General features: G+C 62.9%; 1 protein-coding gene across 11 annotated transcripts in view; it reads left to right on the top strand.

The window, feature by feature from the left end:
* The window catches only part of ADAMTSL2 (ADAMTS like 2), a 35,635-nt gene that overhangs the window by 5,475 nt on the left and 7,666 nt on the right, over window positions 1-22,494 (top strand). For 9 of the 11 annotated variants that reach the window (XM_074362599.1, XM_074362600.1, XM_074362604.1 and 6 more), the window contains exons 5-12: window positions 161-263; window positions 757-902; window positions 1,045-1,168; window positions 3,979-4,059; window positions 6,324-6,499; window positions 12,819-13,167; window positions 14,583-14,955; window positions 19,408-19,505. In XM_074362599.1, the coding sequence (XP_074218700.1) occupies window positions 161-263; window positions 757-902; window positions 1,045-1,168; window positions 3,979-4,059; window positions 6,324-6,499; window positions 12,819-13,167; window positions 14,583-14,955; window positions 19,408-19,505 (1,450 nt within the window). Of the gene's footprint in view, window positions 1-160; window positions 264-334; window positions 466-756; window positions 903-1,044; window positions 1,169-3,978; window positions 4,060-6,323; window positions 6,500-12,818; window positions 13,168-14,582; window positions 14,956-19,407; window positions 19,506-22,494 lie in introns of those variants that run through there. The other 2 variants (XM_074362605.1, XM_074362606.1) reach the window with 2 other exon arrangements.

Consider the following 22,494-nt stretch of genomic DNA (forward strand, 5'->3'; position numbering starts at 1 on the left):
GAGAGCCCGTGGGATGGAGAGAGAGGAGAGGCCACCCCGTGGGCCGCGGCCCTGGCACAGCCGTCCCGGCTGCAGCCACTTCCTGCTCAGCCTGGACAAAAATGCCTTTGTCGGGCCGAGTTCCTCCTGGAGCCTCCCTCCCTGTCTTCTCGCCTCCCAGGAGTGTCCGCCGGACGGGAGGAGCTTCCGCGAGGAGCAGTGCAGCTCCTTCGACTCCCGCGTGTACAACGGGCGGACGCACCAGTGGAAGCCCCTGTATCCCGGTACCGTTGCGCTGGGCCACCCAGCAGGGGACTCTGCGAGCATCTGTGTCTGATGGGTCGCCTCCTGGAGACAATGGGAGGGCATGCTCTTGTCAGATGTGTGGGCAGGCAGGGAAACTGAGGCCCAGAGGGAGGGGCCTCGCTGAAGGCCACAGGCTGCTCAAGCCACAGTGTGAATGGCTCGGCCTCTCTCGCTCACGGGGTAAGTGCAGGGCTCTCCGGCAGCCCAGGGCCGTCAAGCTGGCTCAGACCTGCAGAGGGGCACTGCCTCCCACTCACAGGGCGGCAGAGGCTGGAACTCGCAGGGCCTGGGCTGGACCCCATCACCTACATCTCGGTCCGTTTCTGCCACTGACACCCTGGGCTAGTCCTTTCCATTCTCCAGGTCTCAGTTCCCCCATCGGTGCCATGAGAGGCGTGCTGTTGCAGTGGGTGGGAGGTAAGTCCCTGACTCCGGGCCCCCTGCCCCCCTGAGACCCTGTCTCCCCCACAGATGACTACGTGCACATCTCCAGCAAGCCGTGCGACCTGCACTGCACCACGGTGGACGGCCAGCGGCAGCTTATGGTCCCAGCCCGTGACGGCACGTCCTGCAAGCTCGCCGACCTGCGAGGGGTCTGCGTGTCTGGAAAATGTGAGGTTGTTAAACATTGTAGCAGAAGTCCCGCCAGTCTCATCGCGCCGGCTGCCCACTTGCCCACCCAGGCAGTGGCGGCCCCGGGACCCGGGCCTCGACGCCCTCCCAGCCCTCCCAGCAGCCTCTCCGCCTCCCTTCCTGCAGCCCATCGGCTGTGACGGGGTGCTCTTCTCCACCCACACGCTGGACAAGTGCGGCGTCTGCCAGGGCGACGGTAGCAGCTGCACCCACGTGACGGGCAACTACCGCAAGGGGAACGCCCACCTGGGTAAGAGCCCCCCCCCCCCCCACCGCCCAGGCCCAGGCCGGGGGACCCTGCTTCCGGCCGCGGAGTGGCCGAGCAGGGCCTGCCCCTCCTCGGCCCCCTGTCGCTCGCCCCGGCCCCGGCGGGCTGGCCAGCCGCTCCATCAGGCCCCCTTTGGCTTGGAATGCTCAGCAGCTCTGTTGAGCACCTGCTGGAAACCAGGTGCCGCACATGGTTTGGGGACCACATTTGACCTTTGTGCAGCTGCAGGGAGATGTTAATACCACAGTTAAAAGGTGTAAACTGAGGCACGCGTTCCGTCCTCACCACTGATACGAGATTGGAGTCCAGGCAGGCGGGTTCTGGGGCCTAAGCTCTCCAACCCAAGTTTCGAGGGCTCCCGCCAGCTCTGGGCTGACTGCATACAGGGCCGGCCCCCGTCCCCCAGGCGGCCGCTTGTCCATTTTCACGGCCGCCCCCGCGTGGCCCCAAGTGAGCGGCCAGCTCTGGCCCGGCCCGGGTGCGGGCGGCGGGACTGTGCTCTTGGAGGGGTGTCGCTTGTAACACTCCATGTTGAACTGAATACGTTCCTGGGCCTCAGTAAATGCTTGCGGGTTAAACTGGGTTAACACAGCCTCCAAACTGGGAAATGTAGGGCAGCTTGAAACCCACTTAGTGGGTGGGGAGACTGAGGCACAGAGTGGGAATTGCCTGCTCAAGGTCCCCAGTGAGGCAAGGTTTGTCTGGACTAGAACCAACCTGGAGGGATCACCCAAGGACCTGGCTGTCGGGACCCTGTGTGTCCTGCAGGTGGAGGGGATGGATAATTTCAGAGTTGGCGTGAGGGCCTGGACACCCGACCCGTGGATGGACGTGCGGACTGAGGAGGGGCAGGGGAAGGAAAGATGTCTTTAGCGAAGGGCCAGTGCAGAGCAGCGGGCGGGGCCCGCGCAGAGGCCCCCTGGGCGAGGGGCTGTGGCAAAGACATTCCGCGTTTCCTGCCTTCTGTTTGCAAACCTGCGTGTGGGACCTCCTGCCAGATCCCGGGAACGCAGAGCCAGCGTTCAGGCAGTGCACCTTTCTGAACACATGCTGTGTGCCAGGCGCTGCAGGCTGCAGGTGGCCGTGACACACAGGGTTCGTGCCCTCACGGAACTCTCAACGCGAGGGGCCGGGGGCCGACCCTTCAACAGTCTCACCTAACTCCACCAGTGCTTTCTGCGCATGGAGCTGGGGTAGCGCGATGAACTCGCTCCCACCACACAGCATCTCCTTGAGGCAGGGACTACCACTGTGGCCATTTCACAGATGTGGAAACGGAGAGGTAAAGACACTAGTTTAAGGTCACACAGCCCAAAGAGGTGGAGCTGGGTTTGAACCCAGACAGCCTGCTCCCTGTTCTGTGGTCGCAACCACTGACCCACACGGTCCCTTGGTAGGTGCGTGCGTGGTAACCACGGTGAGGAATCTCATTAACTGGTTGCTGCTTTTAAAATTAACATATATAAGCCACATTGGACAGAAGTAGGTGGCTGGTTTGAAGCCAAGAGTGATGCTAAGCAAGGGTGGGTTTCAAACTCAGGTTAAATTTAAATAAATGTTATTTCAACAAAGACATCACTTCCTAGTCATTTTGCATCTATAATCCTTGGGTCTGTCGGTGAAATGCAAGGGCAGCAGGTGCGCTCCTGTGTCCCTTCTCCTAACGCCGCAGCCAGCGACAGCAGCTGGCACCTGGGAGCCGGCCCCGCGTGCGGGTGGCAGTGGAGGGAGTGCTCGCACCCCGGAAACAGGCCAGTGCTGCAGATCGCAGCTCCCCCCGCCCTCTCGCCCAGAGAGCTTGGGCCGGGGGTGGGATAAGAATTTGCGGGCACACTACTGGCTGGCCCAAGGGACAAACTCAGGGTCTTCCGGGAGCTGCAAAGGGGGCAGCAGAGAGAGAAATGGCATGAGTGCTGGTCTGCAGGAGCAGCTCACCCGGGCAGGCGGGCCCTCATGCTCCTCTGGCGGGAACCTGTGACTTGGCCTCAGGAAACCCGATTCCAGAGTCCCTCTCACCAGCTCCTCCCGGAAGGCTTTCCCTTCTTAGGGCTTTTAGGCATCTCCCTTCTTCCCCCCAGAAAACCCTCCACCACCTGCTGGCAGCTCTGTCCCTTCCGCATACCCCTGCCCCTCAAGACCCTCGGTCCCTTTGTTGGGGGTCTCCCTGGCTGTCTCCCACCTGACTGACTGGGGCCTTCACTGACACACTGTGAGTGGGGCCTCGTGCATCCTCGTGCACATCTGTGAATGTAGCAAGCCTGTAAAATCAGTGTGATGTTGTGACAACGTGGGTTTTTAAGTAACAACAGTGACTATGCCCTTGGGCCCAGGCTCTGGGCCGCACAGCATCTCCTCCGTCGCCTGGAGTGGCCCTTCGTCCCTGAGCACAGCTGGGGCCTGAGGGGCCCCCTGGGGACAGTGGCAGGGCCGGACCCACGCCTGTTTGACGCCAGCAGAGTTACTGTCCCTGGGGCCCATGCTCTCTGTCAGGGGGAACTGGGCTGGTACCGGTGGGCCTCACTGTGGCCTTGGTAGGAAAGTGTGTCAGAACCCAGTAAAGCTGGGCCCGTGCCTGGACGGAGGGTCAGCCCTACCCCGGCATGGGGGCCTCCGCAAGGCCTTGAACTTGCCTCCTGGGCTCGGCAGCAGCTGTTCCTGGGCTGCCCTTAGACGGTGCCCCTCACCCACCCGGTGTGAAGGAGGGTGGTGACCGTCGGCCAGAGTTGCCTTTCCAGTCGAGAGGTGGTGGCCACGGCCGGACCTGCTGCTCACTGGTGTCCGATCTCCTCCAGGGTACTCTCTGGTGACCCACATCCCGGCCGGCGCCCGAGACATCCAGATTGTGGAACGGAAGAAGTCGGCCGACGTCCTGGGTGTGTATGTGGGGCCTTGGCCTCCTGGGGGCTTGTGAGTTTTGCATGAGGTGAAATGCATGGGTCCTGGTGGACGGGGGACACTTGACCCTGGGTCCTTTCTTGTAGGAAGACAACCCCAAAGCCAAAACTTGGCCTGCGTGTGTGTGTGTGTGTGTGTGTGTGTGTGTGTGTGTGTGTGTGTGTGTGTGGTGGGGGCCGTCACAGGGAAGCCGACCTCACCCCCGTGTGCAGAAAGACCTTATACTTGGAGCTGCTTGACCACAGCGGGGGGGTCGTGACTCAGGGAGTGAGTCCTCCGTCCCCGGAGCGTGTGGTACAGGTGAAACCTGGAGGTGCCGGAGGTGGCTTCTCTGCCCCCCCGGCCCCTCCTCCCCCAGGATACGGGGAGTGAGACTCTGGAGGTGGGAAGGCTGAGGCCGAGCGAGAGGAAGTAGGTGGCCAGTCCGAGGCAGGGTGATGAGAAGCAGGGGTGGGATTCAAGCCCAGGTCTGGGGCCCTAGAGTTAATGTCCTTGCCCCTGGACGGTCCCTGGTGGGAAGCTGGTTTCCAGGGAGTCCTGGACTTGAGGATTCTGGAGTAACTTGCACAGTGGCTGAGGTGGTGAGACCCAGTGCTGGTGACAATTTCTGGAGGGGCTCCCCGTGTGGCTGGAGGCTGGCAGAGCAAAGGGCTCTGTCTGCACCCCCAGGGGGCGGCTGGAGGCCCTTCTGGCGGAGGTGGCCAGGTGCTGACTTCGGTCAGCCGCTGTGTGGGGGCTGTTCCCAGACGCCTGGCTCACCTCCTTGCCTCTCGTGGGCCAGGGCTGGCGGGGTAAGACTACCCTTCTGGGGGGATGCTGAGGTGGGGGGTGGGTCTCTGCTAAAGATCCACAAGGCTGAACCTGGCCTGGGCTCCCAGCCCTTCAGGCCCCACGGCCAGAGCTTGCAGCCAGGCCTCTGCCAGGCCGGTTGCTCTGTGGCCCTCTGGGAGGGCGGTGAGGCCAGGAAACACCGTGTTCCCAGAGCTGGCGGCAAAGCAGTGGTTCTTGAAACGGACGCGTGGAAATACCAAGGCGGCCTGGGAGCACTGGGAAAGCCGCAGGAAGGAAGGTCATCACCGGCAGGAAACAGGTCCTGGACGCAGGCCGGGGACTTAACCCTGTGCGCAGACCCGGCCCGCGCAGTCCCCCCTGCCCAGCTGGCGCCCTCACCCACGTTCTCTTCCAGTTGCTCCCTGGAGGGCCTTTTCCCCACAGATGGACGCATCCCGCGTGCTTATCTGCCTAATAATAAATTAATCGCCCTGCTCCTCGCTCACATCGGGAGCTTTGGAAGCTGAACTCTTCCCGGCCTTCAGGCCAGTTCCCGGAAGGGGCTCTAAGGGCACCCCCCGAAAGACACACTGTCCCTGAGATGGAGCCTGCCCCCTTCCGGCCCCGAGGCCCCCAGGGACAGCCAGCTTCCCGACGGTCACATGGGCTCTGGGCAGTTGGTCAGCCCTCAGGGCCGGCAGGAGACCGTCTGCTGGGGGTTGCAGGCAGGGTCCCGCTGTCTGGGCATCATCAGGCTCCAGGCAGGCCCTGAGGGCAGCTGTCCTTCTGAGGACGTCGGTTCCATGTGTCCCTGCCCCAGAGAGAAGGCAGGCGCCATGGAGAAGGGACTCACAAGGCAAACAGCCAGCCGGGTCCCCAGCGCGAGCAGCAGAATGTCACGCTCGCAGTGGGTGTACGGAACTGGTCAGCTTGGGGTGGGCCGGTGGGACTGCTGGGACAGGACTGCCCCCTGAAGGGACACTGCGGTTCCCTCCTCCTGTCAGTGGGAAGCTGCGGGGCATCTCGCCCGGGTCCCCTAGCAAGTCTGCAGCAGAGCCAGGCTGGATGGCCCAGCCCCAGCCTGGCTGCCACCTGTCAGCCCGGGTGTGTCTAGACCCTGCCACTCGGGCCGATGCTTCTCCTCACCTCGCAGCCCCCGGCCCCTTTAGGGGCCGCTGGACCCATGGGACCAGGCGGGCCCCGGGCCAGCCATCTGCGGTTGTCTAGACAAGTCCTTGTTTATTTTCAGCTGATAAGAAGGAGGACTCGCGTCTCCCTGGCCAGGGCCACATGCTTTGCGCAGACAAAGCGTCCACTCCCCCGCGATGTGGAGTTTCCTGTCTTCGGGTGTTTGGGGAGGGTCCCAGGGACGGGCCGGCCAGAGGCCCCGAGCGCGTGGTGCCGCCCCCCCCCCCGCCCCCCCCCCTCCGGCTGGTCCGGCCCACGTGACCCGGCCGCTGTGCCCTCTCAGCTCTTGCCGATGAAGCCGGCTACTACTTCTTCAATGGCAACTTCAAGGTGGACAGCCCCAAGAACTTCAACATCGCGGGCACCGTGGTCAAGTACCGGCGGCCCATGGACGTGTACGAGACCGGCATCGAGTACATCGTGGCGCAGGGGCCCACCAACCAGGGCCTGAACGTCATGGTGCGTGCGCCGCGGGTTCGGGGCGGCCGGGCGCGTGCAGGGGGCTTCTGGGGAGCTGCGCCGTGCAGCTCGGGTGGGCGTCATGCCTCACCCTTGCACTCATTCACTGATTCGCTCCCTCATCCCAGCCCTCACTCAGATTTTAGTCCCTTCACGAGTCCCCCATTTACCTGTTCACTCACTCACCTGTCAGCTTCCTCACCCAACTGCACGCTTTCCCAGCCTCTCACTGGTGTCATCCATCCTTTCCTCCTTCCTTCCTGCTGTTGGCACCCTGACACTGACCCCCAGGATGCTCGTGGCGTCTCGGGCCAGGGCATGGGGTGTGAGCAGAGGCCAAGAGGGCCGGCCTGTTATGCCCAGCTCGCCGGAGTTTCCCCACGGCTAGTGTCATCGCCGCTTGGCGCCCCAGCCCCGAGAAATATAGAGGAATCGTCACTGAACTCGGGTGCCGTCAAGATGGGCAGTTCTGATGCTCCTGGAAGCCGGCCGGCTTTCGTGGAGGCTGAGGGATATGGCAGGGACAGAGCCCACCCACCTGACCTGATTTGATTTCCAAGTCCCACCATGGCCGGTGTTCACAGCCTCACTTTGTAGATGGAGAAACCCAGGCAGAGATCGGTGACTTGACTGCTCGTGGATCATAAGTGGCCCAGCTGGGCCTCGGGCCCAGGCCAGCCTGGTGCAGAGTTAGCTGTTTAGCTGCTGTCCTGCAGGGGGCCTCCAGTCAGGAGAGCCGCCCCCAGCTCCCTGCACTGCTTCTCAGCTGACGAGCTTCCCCAGCGGCCCTAGAGTCTAATGGGGACTGCGGATTCTACATCTTCCCTTGCAGCTGCCCCTGAGACAGACTGGCCACCCGCCTTCAGGTGGGGGTCCCCAGGAGACAGCCTCTGAGTTGGAGGTCTGCGTGTGGGAGCATTCAGGGTGTGGCCGGGAGAGCAGCACCTGTGAGGGGCGAGGGGGACAGGGCTGGACAGAGGGGACATTGAGCTGTGATGCAGGTGTGACGGGAGGCTAACCGGGAGCTCTGGGGTGGCAGTGGCCCCTCGGGCCCCCTCGCATTGAGGCAGAGGGGCATGGCTCTGTTGCCGGAGCTGGCTGACCCTCAGGGGCCGCTCTATTTGGTTGAGGGAAATTCCTGGGGAGGGACTCAGCTCCAGGCACCCCCTGCAGCGTGGGGCGTGGGACACCCCCCACCCCGTGGCACCCACTCCAGCGCCCTCTTCCCTGCTTACAGCCATTTACTTTGTAGAGTGAGTTTATCTCGGCAAGAAGCGCTCCTCTGAACTCCCGCTGGAGTTTTACCCAGGGAGCCTCACTGGGCTAGGCTGGCGGGATGAACTGCAGCGAGTCTGGTGGCTGCAGCTGAATCCAGTCGCCTCCCTCCTCTATGCCGAGCCCCTCTGCTAGCGTGGGCGGCTCACTTGGCCAGGTGTCCCAGCCCCTCCTACTGTGGGCTGTGGCTGTGGGCTCCAGGCCCTTTTCAATCCAAGGTTGCTGCCCTTGCCCTGTTACCATCAAATTGGGCTGGGGGAGGCCAAGAGATGTCCTAGGGGGTCAGCAGGGACCCAAATGTATTCTCTGCCCCGGGGCCCAAGCTGCCCTCCCCGCCCTGGGGGCTTGGGTCAGTGACGCCGCCAGGATGCTGACTCCTTTCCCGGCACAAGGTGGCCAAGCAGACCAGGTGGCGGTCCTAGCTTGCTGTTCCATGAGAGTCTTGCTGTATTTTCTGGGGGACGTGGTGTTTTCCCTTTGGGAATCAGGACCTCTAAACCCACAGACCAAGAGCTGGAGGCTCGGGAAACCTCAAGTCCCCCCGTGGTCACGGGAAAGCACGGCAGAGCTACCGCCATCTCTTGGCTCCCAGATCCGTGTGGTCCACCCGCAGGGAGCACAGCACCCCGTGACCGGGTCGACTTAGGGTGCGTACCCCGTCCCGGAGGCGCCCCTCGGCCCGTGCCACGGGGTGCTGCCTCCTCTGAGCCGCGCCGCGCCCCGCCCCGTCCCGGGCCACTCAGGCTGGCGGCTCCTGTGATGCCGCGAGCGATAGGCAGGTGGTCTCGTGGTCACGTGCGGCCGTGGCACCTCCTTGGCTGTAAAGTGAGTACCGCTGTCCAGTGCAGGGCCCTGTGGGGTCCTGTCTCAGGGGGTCGAATGCTCTGTGAGCCCTCGGGTGTCGGGGCCGGCGCAGGCCCTGTGGGCGGGAAAGTCATCCTCGCGTTCAGAGTAAGGCGAAGCACTTCCCCTCCCAGGATAGAAGGGGTCTAATGGAAATCCACCCCATCACAGAGCGGACGGTCCCCGGAGCGAAGGCGCTCGTCCCAGGCTTGGAGCTGGTCCCGCGAGGCCGGACCTCACTAGCGGAAGTGGCTAGGACAGCCTGGGTGAGCGAGGGCCGGCACTCTGGAGTCTAGGCGTACTTTCCATCCCTGCCACCATGGCTATTCCATCCATGGACCCACTGTGCCGTCAGTGGGGTGATCAGTGCCAGAGGCTGGCCCCGTCCATTGGCAAGGCGATTCCATCTCTCACCCAGCTGTTCGTGTCCCTCCCGTGGTGGGAGCTCCCAGGGGGCGTTAACAGGTGATACAGAGACCTTCCCATTTAACGCCTGCTCTGTTGATTCATCCGCACGTATCTGCTCCAGACCTCCTCAGCCCCGATCTTAAAAATTTTTCCATCCAGGCCCCGACCCACCAGCCAAGCCATCTGCACTGCCCACGAGTCAGTGTACACTCTCACCTAGGACCACCCCACACTTTCCATGCAACCCGGGTGACCACCTCCGTGCACCGCCTGAGGCCCACTGGGGAGATTTTCCTTCTCAGCAACTTTTCAGGGCGCCCCGAGGCAGATCCAGCTTGCACCCCCAGACCACGTGCCCCAGCTCTGAATCGAGGTGGACCATTTTTCCCCCTCTGACTTCATCCTAAGGGAAGCCCACGCAGACGGAGCTGTGAGCTGAGGGAGAGATGCAGGTGCGAGGGTCTTGGGTGATGGGAGCCCGGGCCACCTGCTGGTGAGCTCTCGCACCTCTCGCCTCCTGTTGGCTGCCGCGCCCTCCCAGCCCGGTAACGTGGTGGAGCTGAGAGGCCTCGTGTTGTGGTACTCAGCTCTGTCCGCCCGGGTCACTCGGCGCCCTGTGGTCGAAGAGTCATCTCTAGCCGGGCCTGGGAGTGTGCCAGAAGCCTACTTCCAGTGTGTGCTTAGTTTAGGTGATGGGCCTTGCTCCAGAACGCTAGCAGTCTACGCTGTCGTTTTCCTGGCAAAGCTTGCCAGAAGCCCCGCGGGCCACTTTTCTCACCACAGACACCTCTGGTGCTGCAGGGGCTGCCGGGGATCGCGGCCCAGGGGGGCAGGCTGCTCACATTACAGCCCCTTCTCCTCAGGACCCCACTCAAAGCCGACGACGTTTCATGGTGCTCAGTATGCGGATGGGGCCCACAGTCCCAGACGTGGAGTGCGTTGTGTCCCAAATTCTTCGTGATGGGGGGATATGAGATGCAGTATTTTCCACTTTATTTTCAAGACGTCCTGCCCTGCCCTAGACTCCCGGGCCCTGAGATTTTCGCTGACGTGGCGCCGCGGTGTCTTTATAGGGTTTGGTCTCCATCCGCTGGGATACATGCGCTCTATGAAGGCCTCTAATGCTACTTCCTGCGCGTCTGGACTGATAAACACGATGACGTCAATGTAGAGGCCAAGGCCACGTCCTCTAGGTGGTCCAGGCCCGTTTGCACTGCATTAGGACAGGGAATGGGCCAGTCAGAGCTGTAAATAGCTACTGTTGTCTGTCCGCGTGAAACAGGACTGCGTCTGCTCCTGCTTCGCGGGGAGGGTAGGAAAGACCGCATTGGCCAGATGGGTGGCCACAGAGGGTCGACTTGGGGCCATGTCAGCCCGCTCTGGGAAGGATGCCCCGTCCGCCCCAGGGCTGCACCTGAGCTACCGCTCGGCTGAGAGTGGAGTGGCTCACTGTCCTCTTCCGGGGTCTGGCTGGCTTTTGTTGGGACCAAACTGCTGAGTTAAACGGGGGCTGCATCGCCCCTGCGCCTGAGAGGCCTTTGAGAGGGGCACTCATCTGCGTTTCCGCCTGGGATGCGGTGTGGTTTTTGACAGACTCTACTGGATGAGGCTGGGGATCAGGGTGACAGGCTTCTACTTGGCTTTCCCACCCACGGCAGCTCTTACCCACCAGGTCAAGGAGCCAGCGTGAGGGTCCTGCCAACTACCAGCTATGCATCTGGGGAGTGGGTGAGCCTTGGATCCAGTGGAGAGGCCGTGAGCCGGACCTGGGCCATGTTTGGGCCATACCCATCACCCACGTGCTCCCACACTAACGGGGGCAACGATGATGCTTTGGGTCCCTGGTGAACAATGACAACCTGGACCTTGGCTCCAGAATGTCTGCCCGTTTCTGCACTGAACAGCTCACCAAGTAAAGAGCTGTGGGCTCTTTGCGGGAAGAGCTAGGGGAGTCACGCCCATACAAACTGGGTGGGGATCCTCCTTCCTGGGGACCTGGCTGTTCTATCATTCAGGGGGTTCTGGGTCTAAAAACTGGTCCAGGAAATTGGGTGGGGGCGCTGTGACTTCTGTGGCTGCTGCCGTCTGCTTTGTGACCACCTCCCCTTGGTTTCTTCTGGTCGTACGGATTGAGAAGCACATTTTCTGGACCCGTGTGTTTGTCCCCTGGGAGCCCTTGGTCCCGTCAGCTGTGTCCGGAGGTCTCTGGGGTCAGGCCCCCTGGCTACCGCGTCTGCCTTGGTGCTCAGTGCAGTCCTGGGGGCCCCTTGTTCTGGCTATCGTGGACAGCCTCTCCTGACCCCAGCCCTGGCCTATGAGGACTCTCAGCGCCACCCCTCCAGGCACCCCTCTCAGTGGCGCTGGTGACACTTCACTGTCATGTTCCTGCCGCTGGTCTCCGAGGCCGTCCTGGTGGCTTTCCCAGCCTTTTCCTCACTCTTCCATCATCTGCCTCGGTGTCGGCCTCGCTCTCTCCCAGAGTTCTTGCCAGTGTGTGCCCTCCTGTCGAGATGGGAGAATCTCTCCCTCATCCAGGCCCATCTTATGCCATCTCTGATCCAGCCTGACCCTTGGCGCCAGTCGCGGGCAACCCCCATCTTCTGCCGGCTCCCGCTGGCAGGTCCTGAAGGTCCTTCACGGACTGTTCCTTCTCCCCTGAGCAGCCCTGGTGCTCCCTTGACTGGGTGAAGACAGGGCTTCACTCGAGCCATCAGCCAGGTGGCCCGGAGGGCCGGTGGGCCTGGTCCTGAGGGGGGCCGGCAGGGTCTTGAAGGCAGAGAGGTACCATCTTCAGGCAAGGGCCACGCGGTGGCCTTAACAGGGAGGAATGGCCACTTTTCAGGGGCAAAGTTTCCAGGGAATCTGAGATTTCAAAATTTTTGAGCAGACTGACTCAGACACCGTGCCCCACGCCTCCTCCCAGCCGGGCTCTTGATGAAGTGGAGAAGCCAGTCTCCCACGGTCCCTGGTGCCCTTCTACCTTTCTGGCCCTGGCTGGATGGCAGGAGAGTGTCTCTGTGTAACACCAGGGGGGCCCTCTGGCTTGGCCTGAAACTGGAGATTAGGTGCGGCCAACACCCTCGCCTTCCAGCCTTTCTCTAACACACCACCTTCCATGTCCTTCCTTACCCTCTGTTAAGTGGGGGTCCCAGTGCCCGCACACCAGCGGGGAGGACTGGCACCACCCCTCCTGGTGGGGTTCCTGCTCTAAACTCCTATTTGAGGGTCCACTTCCTAGGACCTGCCCTGACACCAGCCGACCTCGGCAGAGTCCCTGGAAAGAGCCTGCGAGCACCCGGAGGGGCAGCAGGACTGGTGGGCGGGGATGCTGGGTGGGGACATTCTCAGCAGAGGCTGCGGCCCATCCCAGGGCCGGCTCTGACACTGGGATGGCTCTGGGTCTGGGCACTTCCACTCGGCCGGCAGCGGGGTTCCCCGGGGGGAAGGTGGTGGGGACGGAACACTTTCACTTAGGATTGCTGGCACGTGGTGATCGTAAAATGCAGGACAGGTTTTAACTGGCTTTTAACCGTCTCTGTACTGGGCACACCCTTCACTGCCCGCGCCCCTGCTCACCAGTCTTTGGACACAGGCGGCCTCTGGGGCCAGGTATAGCCTTGGGAGAGGTGGCGGTCTTTGGTCAAAGCTGAGTCCCTGGGAAGGACTCAGCCACAGGCCGTGGCCGGGGAACGGTCTTGCAGCTCAGGGGCAGTGTCTTCTGTCCTAACGGGGCTTGTGGGCGAAGGGGCTGGCGGGAAGAAGGGCCGGGGCCCCACTTCTCTGCCTTTGCCAGGTGTGGAACCAGAACGGCAAAAGCCCCTCCATCACCTTCGAGTACACGCTGCTGCAGCCACCGCACGCGCACCGCGTCCAGCCCGTCTACTACAGCTTCTCCGAGCCCGCCTCGGACAGCGCGGAGAGCCAGGAGCTGGACGGCGCCGGGCTGGCGGGCTTCCTGCAACACAACAGCTCCCTCTACGGCCAGGCCTCCTCGGAGCGGCTGGGCCTGGACCACCGACTGTTCGGCCACCGGGACCCGGGGATCGAGCTGGGTCTGAGCAGAGACCAGGAGACCAACGAGGTGTGCGCGCAGGCCAGCGGCGGGGCCTGCGCGGGGCCCCCCAGGGGCAAGGGCTTCCGAGGTAACCAGGAGGAGAGGCGGGGTGGGGTGGGCCTTCCGAGGGAGAGGGGCCTCGGGCGAAGGGTCTTCAGTCCCTGGCAGCCTGCAGAAGAGGTTGACAGAGTTGCCCGTGCTGCACAGACGGGGCAGGCCCAGGGCCAGCCCTTTGCAGGTGGCTTCTCCACGCACCTGCTCTGAGGTGGGTATGGCCACCCCTACTCGACAAACGAGGAGACTGAGGCTTGGAGAGAGGAGACTTTCCCAAGTCCCACAGGCCACCTGGGAGGAGCTGGAGCCGAATCCAGGGTGGTCTGATCCCAGAGCCTGCGCCCTCGCCCGTTCGGTGGGGACAGACAGACAGACAGACAGCAGAGCAAGGGGTGGCAAGAACTCTGGAAGGGACCATGTGCAGTTGAGGGGAAACAAGGAGGACCCCAAGTTCTTGGAGAGGGTGAGCCCTGCCCTGAGGGCTCAGGAGTAAGTGAGGGTCAGCTGAGAAGGGCATGGGAAAGGGGTGGGGGTGAGAGAGGGCCAGTGGGGGACAGCCTGGTGGGGCCGGTGGAGGACCTGCGTGGGGCAGGCTCCAGGGTGAGTGGCGGGAGGTGCAGCTGAAGGCCTGGGGGTGGGGCCAGGGTCCCCGTGCCCACGCTGGCCGTTGGCCTGCACTCCTGAGGGTCATGGGGTGGCTCATCAGAGCTGGTCTGCGCCATCCCTCCTGCTCAGGGCTGGAAGGTAAACCAGACTTGGGAAGAAGCCCCCTCGCTCACTTGGGGGCAGGTTTCCAGGACCCTCAGAATCTTCAGGTGGAAGTTTCCTGGGGCAGCTGTAGCAAATGACCGCAGATCAGGGGGTTGAAAACTACAGACATCTGCTGTCTCCCAGCTCTGAGGCCAGAGTCCAAAATCCAGGTGTGGCTGGAACCTCTAGCAGAGGGTCCTTCCCGCCTCTTCTAGCCCCTGGGGCCCCCAGGAGCCTTGGCTTGCGGCCACAGCGCTGTGGTCCCCGCGGCGTCCTCTCCTGGCTTCTCCCCTGTGTCTGTGTGTCTCCATGAGTTTGCTGCTTACTAAGGCAGCAGACATTGAAATCAGGGCCCGCTCAACCCATTATGACCTCGTCTGAAGATTTGTACGTCTGTGAAGATCCTGTTTCCAAATTAGCTCACATTCTGATGGTCGGGGCCATCACGAAATTTGGGGGGACGCTGTTCAACCCACTGCAGAAGTCCAGCAGGTTCTCCCACGAGAGCTTGTCCAGGCTGGCTGGCGAGCCTCCCTGGATGACCAGTGTCCTCTCATTGGGCGGAAACCTGCCTCTGGCAGCTCTCCGGTCCAGGTCTTTGCTACAGCCCCTCCCCGCCGTCCGCCCCCACCCCCAGGGCAGCCCTTGCCCCCCCACACGAGGGGGCACTGGAGGTTGAGACCCCCGTCTCCCCCATAGATGGCAACGCCACTGGAACGGCTCTCGCGGGAGACCGGGATGACCAAGAGGCCGATGCCCGCTTTACCTCCCAGGAGCTCCTCTCGGCCAACGCCATCTCTGACCAGCTCCTGGGCACAGGCTCTGACTCCAGGGAGCTCCCCCTCAATGAGACGTTCAACAGCATCTTTGCACAGGGCGCCCCGAGGAGCTCCCCGGCTGACAGCCTCTACGTTGACTACGAGGAGAATGAGGGAGCCAGCATTTACCTGCTCAATGGATCCTACCTGGAGCTGAGCAGTGACAGAGTGACCAATGCCTCCTCCGAGGCCCCGTTCCCCAATGCCAGTGCCAGCCTCCCCGCCGTGGCCGGGAACAGGACGCAGAAGGCCAGGTAGGGCCGCCTCCCCTGCCCTGTCCGGGGGCCTCCGGGGCTGGGGGTGGTCAGCGAGGCCTTCCTACAGTGGTCTGGCCGGAGGGCCAGGACAGAGGTAAGAGGGAGGGAGTCACCCCTGCCCGGGGCCCCCACCCCGCCCTGGATCTGAGCAGGAGGCCAGAGGCCTGGGTATCAGCGTGTCCTTCCCACAAGCTAGGCCCGTGGGTTAAGCCCCGAGCCGCGCACCCACGTGTGATCTGACCCCAGGAACTGGGGGTTGGGGGGTGGCTAACGGTTCTAAGCCAAGCTCAGGGCTGAGCATCCTGTGAGCACGGACACATGGACCCGTTACAACCGGGACAGGTATTGGGCCAGAGAGCTAGGTAAGCGACGTCCTCAGGGTCACGGGGCCTGAAGGCTGGGGGTCCTTAGGGTCTCAGTCTGGACAGTCATCGCACACAAGGATGGTGGGCATGAAGTGGACACTCCCCGAACGTGGGGCGGCTCAGCACCAACCTTCCCTGCAGGCCAGGGAGGAGCCTGGGGGTGGTCCCACGGGGTCCTCAGCCCAGAGCCAGTCCCTGGAATCAGGCATTAGGAATGAGCCTTCTGCCGTGGGGGCTGGAGATGCCTCAGGGATGGGCCGTGTGAGAGTCCACTGGGAGACAGGCCCCCAGAGCCAAGGACACGCCCTAGGGTGCCTGGAGAGTCACATCTGGGGACACTGGGGTCACAGCTGGCCCTGGAGGAGTCTGAGGCCAGGAGCCTCCCTGGGTTGGGGGCAGCTGCAAGCAGGGTGGTCCAGGCCTGCCCCTGTCTCTACTAGAGGCCAGTCTGGGGGACAGGCCCCCGGGCCGATGATGGCCCCCTGCCCCGGGAAGGGCCCGCCTGTTCTCCGGCAGCTCTCAGGGCAGTGAGGCTGGTTCAGACAGGCTGAGCCCGCACGGCAGGCAGGGCCTGGAGGCAGCAGCAGGCCTGCTGGGTTTTGCTTTGTCCTGTGTTTGGAGGCCCCACCCAAACCCCTCGACTTCAGACCCCGAGCCAGAGGAGCCCCAGCCAGCGCCGAGGATGCAGGGGTGGGCGTCCTTGGGGAGCTCAGGGGAACCGAGTTTGATGCCAGACTTGGGGCTCACTCTCGAGCTGATGTGGTTGGAGGTGACCCTCTCACCCTTCCCCGGGGGCGAGAGCAGCGAAGCTGGCCCCCAGAGCCCCTCCAAAGCCCCCTTTCTCAAGCTCTTTTCTGAGGCCCCCGGCTCCCATGTGGTAGCAGGGGCACATCCGGGGCACCTCTGAAGTTCTGAGTGGAGTTCTTTGCAAGCGTGGACAGAGCAGGAGGCCCGGGGCTGCTGTGCCTTCTTCCCATGGGCCCGTCGGGGCCGTCCACTCGCCCCAACCCAGGTCCAGAAGCGTGCAGAGGGTGGGGCTCTGGGGGCGTGTGGGTCCAGGAGCTGGAAGGGGGCGACAGGTTCTGAGTCTGAAGTGGGGGCTCACAGCGAAGGGCTGGAGTTCAGAATCAGCCAGTGCTTGCCTGTTACACTGGGGCCAGTTCCTTAGGGCTCCGAGCCTGGGGAGCTCTTCTCAGCCCTCTGGGCTGTCCAGAGGATTGAATTCTATCCTGCCTGTGAAGCCCCGAATCACCCAGGGAGGACCCCCGAAACAGGAAGGACCATCAAGGCCTGGACCGTGATAGATGTAAGGAAGGCCAGCTCTGTGGTGGCCAGGGTCCCCTTCTGAACTGGTTCGCCAGGTGCCACACAGGCCGCTGTTCAGTTTGGCCTCAGGGCCTGCCAGCTCCGGCATGCAGGGATTCCTAGGTCAGGTCAAGCCTTAGGGTCTTAAGTCACATCGTTGAGACTCTCTCCTGCCCTGTCGCAGTTGAGCCTCCCCTCCCCCGCCCTCCTTGGCCCCAAGGGGAATGGCTGGGCTTCCAGCGCCGGCCTGTGGGGGATGCAGGAATCAATACAGTGACTGTCAACTCAGAGTCCCGACAACCGGGTGAGATGGGGCGGCTCCCCCAGCGGCTGCATCAAAGGAGCCGCAGAGCAGAGACCAAAGATGGTCCTCGGAGATAAAAGGCTGAGAAAGGCCGCCGTGGGGGAAACCGCCAGGCCAAAATAGCCGTGTCGCGGCCAGTTGTCCAAACACAGGAAGGCGCGTCTGCTCTGAGAGGGCGGAAGCTAAGTGGGCAGCCCAGGAAGGAAAGGTTATTTTCCCCTTCTCAGAGCAGCCTCAGACCATCGAGGGAGGCCTGGGCACCAGAGGCAGACGCTTGGGACACAGAGACACAGGGTCCCTCTCCCCGCCTGGACGGGAAGAAAAGCAAAGCGATCTTCTGAGTCTTTTATAAATGAGCGTGGTGTCCCAGAGGTGCCCCTGCGGGGGCTGGACGGCCTGTGCTTGCCGGGCAGCTGGGGAGAGGGCCCCGGGCCCCGGGTTTGCAGCATCCCAGCCCGGGGCGCCGTGGCGGCCCTGCAGCTCTGACTCCCGGGATCACCGGGCCCTGGCTTCCCACCGGACGGAGGCGGGCGCGGGGTTGGCGGTGTAGTGACTTCCGGGGTGCTCTTCTCCCGCCAGGCGTGGCACTGTGCGGGGATATGAGGGGCGCCCGTGCTGTGCGTGAAGCGTGCTGTGTTAGCCGTGCTGCGTGGGCAGCCCCTCCAGAAATACCTTTGGTGCTTAAAACCCAAAGGGTTATTTTGAACTGCTCTCTCTCTCCAGAATGAGTCACGCTGCCGCCGGCCAGAGGAGTGTGTAATCAGATAAAGATGGTGCAGCCTCTCCGCGGGTGGGGGGGCGGGCGGGGCAGGGGCTGGATCTTTTCATCCCTTTTAGTTCTTGGGGAGAATTTAAAGCTGTTGAAAGGAGGGTGAGGGACCCAATCAGCGCATTTCGGTGTGTTTGGAATCGGCCCTTAGGGAGTGGTCTTCCTCCCCAAGGAGGTCCCTGGGGCCTTTGTTCTGAGATGCTGGGTCTTGGGTGGGCGGGGCGCCCCATTATAAAACTCCCGCTCACTTTGAAGGAGGCGAGAGGGGGAACCTTCCCCTCGCCCCTGCACCTGTGGAGGGCCTGGGGCAGGCTCCTGGCTGTGGAGCCACCAGGTGAGGGGGCCCAGTGCCAGCTCCGTCCTCGTCTGCCTCCTCACCCCCTCCCGCTCACTCCCGGGTTGGATGCGGTCACCTCGGCCAGTTCACCACCTCAGGTCCGTGGGCGGTTTCTCTCCTGGTCCTCAGCGTGATGTGCCTTTAGGGCAACACTGATGCAAAACTAAAACGTAAGAGCCGTTCTCATCCACTTGTGAAATCCCAGAAGTCGGAGGACCAACAGCAATGTCTCCATCGCTGAACTGGCCGGAAAGCCTTGAGAACGTATGCCCTGCACCCCTCGTCTGAGCCTGGCCTCCGGGGTGACAGAAGGTCCCCAGGAGAGGAGCCGCACCCCGTGAGAGGCTCTGAGCTCAAGGTGGTCCTCAGTCAGCCCCTCTGGGTCCGACAGGAAGTGGACAGGCGGTGGGGCCCGAATGCTGTGCTGCCCTCCGGCCCATCGCCCCACGTCCCCTTTGCTGGCTCTGGGCGGGGGAGGTGCCTCAGGACTCCGCGGGCCACACTCAGGCTCGGCCAGCTGCGTCTCAGAGCAGCTGTCTGGGAGCCGCCGCCACTTCCCTCCGCCCCTGCCGAGTCCAAAACGAGCCTGCACGCTGGATACTGAGGTTGGCCCCAGCACGCCGACTGGTTCAAAGAAGCAAACAACCCTAACAATAGCTGGCTTGGCTGCCTGAGTTCCGGCCAAGAACCATAGCCCGTCGCTGGCGGGGCCCCAGGACGGCGTCCCCGCGCACCGCAGCCATCGCAGACCTGGGCAGAGGCGTCCGGGGAGGGGGCACGGCCAACCCCCCGGCTGCAGCCCCAGCTTCTCCGTTTTGATCGCTGGAGGCCTGAGGGCCAGTGTGCCCCTTCTGTTAGAACCTCGGCTGGGCTGAGGGAGACCGAGGCGGAGAATTCTGGCACGTTCGCAGCACGCGAGGTGCTTTCTGAGGTCCCTTTCGGGGTGGTGGTGAGGATTCTGTGCGCCCCTGCTGAGGGTGACAGTGAGAAGCCCGTGTGCGTGTGTGTCTGTGTGCGTGTGTGTGTGTGCATGTGTGTATGTGTGTGTGTGAGGAGGGACTGGGATGTTGGTGGGCCCCCGTCTTCACTCCCAGCCCCCGAGGGTGCTTTGACAGCTGCAGAGTGTGCTCAGGCTGAGTCACTGGGATGGAAAATGCAAATGTCCGGTCGCCTCTAAGACCTGCCTCCCCCGGCGCCACCACCCCCCTCCCCCGGCTGTGTTCTAGATCGTGGGCCCTGGGCCCCCGACAGGTGGGGCTGCTGCCCGGGGCTCAGGTAGGCTGTTTTGCAAAAGCAGACCTGTCTTCCATGGATGAGAACACATTCTCCCGTGAAAACTCACCCCCTTCTCGGCTTGACCTGCTTTCAGGACCAGGCCCAAGGCCCGCAAGCAAGGCGTGAGTCCCGCAGACATGTACCGGTGGAAGCTCTCGTCCCACGAGCCCTGCAGTGCCACCTGCACCACAGGTACCTGCGACCGGCTGCCGGGGCCCGCCAGGCGCTCCATCACCTGCCGCCTTCCTGTCACGTCTGATTAGAGCAAATGTCCTTTGCGTTAAAAGTAAGAAATCTCAGGTGGTGAGGGTTTCACTTCTGCTTACAGTAAACACAGGAGGGGCAGAGAGACCCACTGAGGAAACTGCTCAGACTCAGGGCCGCACTGGGGAGGAAGTGGGAGGGACAGGAACCCCCTCGGGTGCCTGGGCAGATAGATACACGTGCGTAGTAAGTGCCCACCTGGGTTTGAATCTGTGTCTGCCCATTCACGGGGCCAGCCACCACCACACCAAGGTGCTGGTCGCAGACCAGAGACTGGAGCTGCGTCTGGGGCCAGCGCTGGTCCCTCCCAGGACCGGGACCCGTGGTAAACGTTGTAGGGAGACCCCGGTGCCGCCTGGTCTATACCTGGGACTTCATGTTTGGGTTTGGACAAGACTGGGGCTGCTGCCACTCAAAACGCAGGATGGTCCTGGCTCTGCCCCTGAACCCCCATCCCAGCTGGCCAGAGCTTTAGATGCCCCCCTGCATGCTCTGGCCAGGGAGGAGGATGAGACCAGCCACTGACTGGACACTGGGCAGCAGGTGGTCTGGCATGGCTACGCCTCCCGCAGCCCTGGCCGGCATCTCAGGAGACCGGCTCGAGGGAGGAGCTGGGGAGGTGGCCATGCAGGGCTCTGAATGGACCACGGGCTCTCCACCTCGGGCTGGAAGCTGTGGCCCCTCCTGTTCTAGAAGCCTCCCACCCCCCTCAGCAGGGTATGGGACAGGATGTTTCCCCCCTGGCATTCCGGAGGGTGCGAGGTGGGCTTTGTGGGGTGTGCGGTGAGCACTTGGGGTGCACTCTCTGGCTGACCGCACCACATGCACTCGGCAAATGGCTTAATCTCTGCAAGCCTCAATTTTCCACCTGTGAAATGGGACATGCACCTATCCAAACGCAGCACTAGAGATGGACATGAAACGGGAGGCCAGCCGCCAAGGCCAAAGCTCAGCAAGCGGGCGCCGTCGCCAGGACTGCTGCCGCCACCCACCAGCGCTGAGGCCCGGGGGCAGCTGAGCGGCTGGTCTCGGAGTGAGCCGGGGGCCCGAGCCCCGTGCTGGGTGTTGGGGGAGCCTGCTCCGAGAGCCTGCTCCTGAAGGGCGTGGACCTGCTCTGAGTCAGGAGCCCTGTTCCCCCCCCGCCCCAAGACTCCAAATGTGCCCGGATTGTCACAGAACATGCGCCTGGGAGCATCTTCCATTCCTCCTGGACACATCGCTGCCTGGGGAGGTGATGTCGCTTGAGATCCCTCCAGGGGGAAGCAGCCTCAGTGGTGAGGCCCATGCCGGGCCCCGGGTGGAAGGCAGTCCCCAGGGAGGACACGGCACCGTTTCTGAACATCCACAGGGTGTCCAGGCAGAGGGATGGGCTGACCTGCCCTGGGTGGCCCAAGGTGCCAAGGAGGACAAACGAAGAAGGAAGTAAACAGACAGATTTGGGGTCTGCTGAAAGGAAGAGCCCTCCTTTGGACGAGGCTGTCCAGGGCTGGAATGAGTGGCCTGGAGACACAGCGAGTTCCCCATCACTGCAGAGTCACCAAGCTGGATCGGTGGATGGCTCCCCGTGGCCACATCTGCACACTCTGTGGCCAACTCCTCCCGAAATCCCATTTTATGGGGTGCTGAGGCCAGGCCAGCGTGGCGGCCGTGCTGATAGGGGAAGTTACAAGCATTCTGCGGCAGGTGGTGTCTGTGCGCAGGTCCGCAGCCGCATCAGCACGCATCAGGGCCCCTCCCTGCCCCCGGGCCTCGCGGTGAGCTCGTGAAGGGCTGGAGGATCAGTGCGGCAAGGGTCCCGTCTCCTGAGCTCCAGCTATAGCACCAAGCGTTCTTTCTTTTCCTTAGAGAAGCTCTTTGGAGCAGGAGAAATGCAGGTGAATTGGTTTGGAGCTGGAGTCTTAAGCAATGATTTCAAACGGTTCTCAGCACCTCCTGGCACGGGGGGCGAGAGTGGGGAAGTGGGGCCGGCGGGCCCTGAGCTCATCTCCGCCCGCCCAGTTCAGTATTGGGGTTTCCTCTCGTTTGGAGGAAGGGCTTACTTGCTGTCCAGGAAGGTTTGAAAAGCACCGCATTCAAACCGATGTAAGGAGCAGGTGTCTGGAAGACTGGTGCTTTGACGGCCCAGCCTCTGTGGGGGGTTCCCACCGTGGGGATGAGGCCCGGACAGCCGGACAGTACTCACGTCACCCCACCAGCGGGAGACTGGGCTGGGACCAGAATTCCTGTCTCTCTTGATCAGGACCTGCTGTGTTTCCACTCGCTGACGAGCAGCGAATGAATAATCAGGCACTCGGTGAGGGTCTGTAAGTCCCCAAACTTGGACCTCCCTGGGCCCCAGAGCTGGTGTCTCTGAGGCCTGGAACATTCTGAGCAGACCTGGCCAGGAAGCCAGCCTCCCCCCCGAGAGCCGACTAAAGACTACACAGCCCAGCGCTGGCAGAGAGGAGCCGTGATTGCAGCCTGGCTCGCCTCTCACGGAAAAAAAGAAAAAATCCCTGTGCGGGCTGCTTCCAGGCCGTTTCCCTCCGTCCAGGGCCAGGGCTCGGAGACGCAGGAGCCGCTGGCTTTCAGACACGCGCCGCTGGGATGAGCTCGAGGTGGCTGGGGCTCTTTGTTTATGGGGAAACTGGTTTCCTCCTGGGGGAAGGGCAAGCCCAGCGAGGAGGGTTCCTGTCTCACCGTCATTCAGGACAGCCGGTCCCACTCAGTCTCTCTCTGTCTCACACACACACACACCAGGAACAACAGTGGCAACAGACCCTGCCCCCGCCGGGGCCTTCACCAGGGCGGACACTCCCTGAGTCATCCTGGCTCCTTGGCAGGGGCCTGCCCTGTGTGTAGTGAGTTCGGCCCCAGTGCCAGCTCGGTACCTGACACAGGGGTGCGGGGGACGAAGACCAGTGAAGGAGAAGGTGGA

The sequence above is a fragment of the Camelus bactrianus genome, chromosome 4, assembly GCF_048773025.1.
Source record: "Camelus bactrianus isolate YW-2024 breed Bactrian camel chromosome 4, ASM4877302v1, whole genome shotgun sequence".
NCBI classification, from domain to species: domain Eukaryota; kingdom Metazoa; phylum Chordata; class Mammalia; order Artiodactyla; family Camelidae; genus Camelus; species Camelus bactrianus.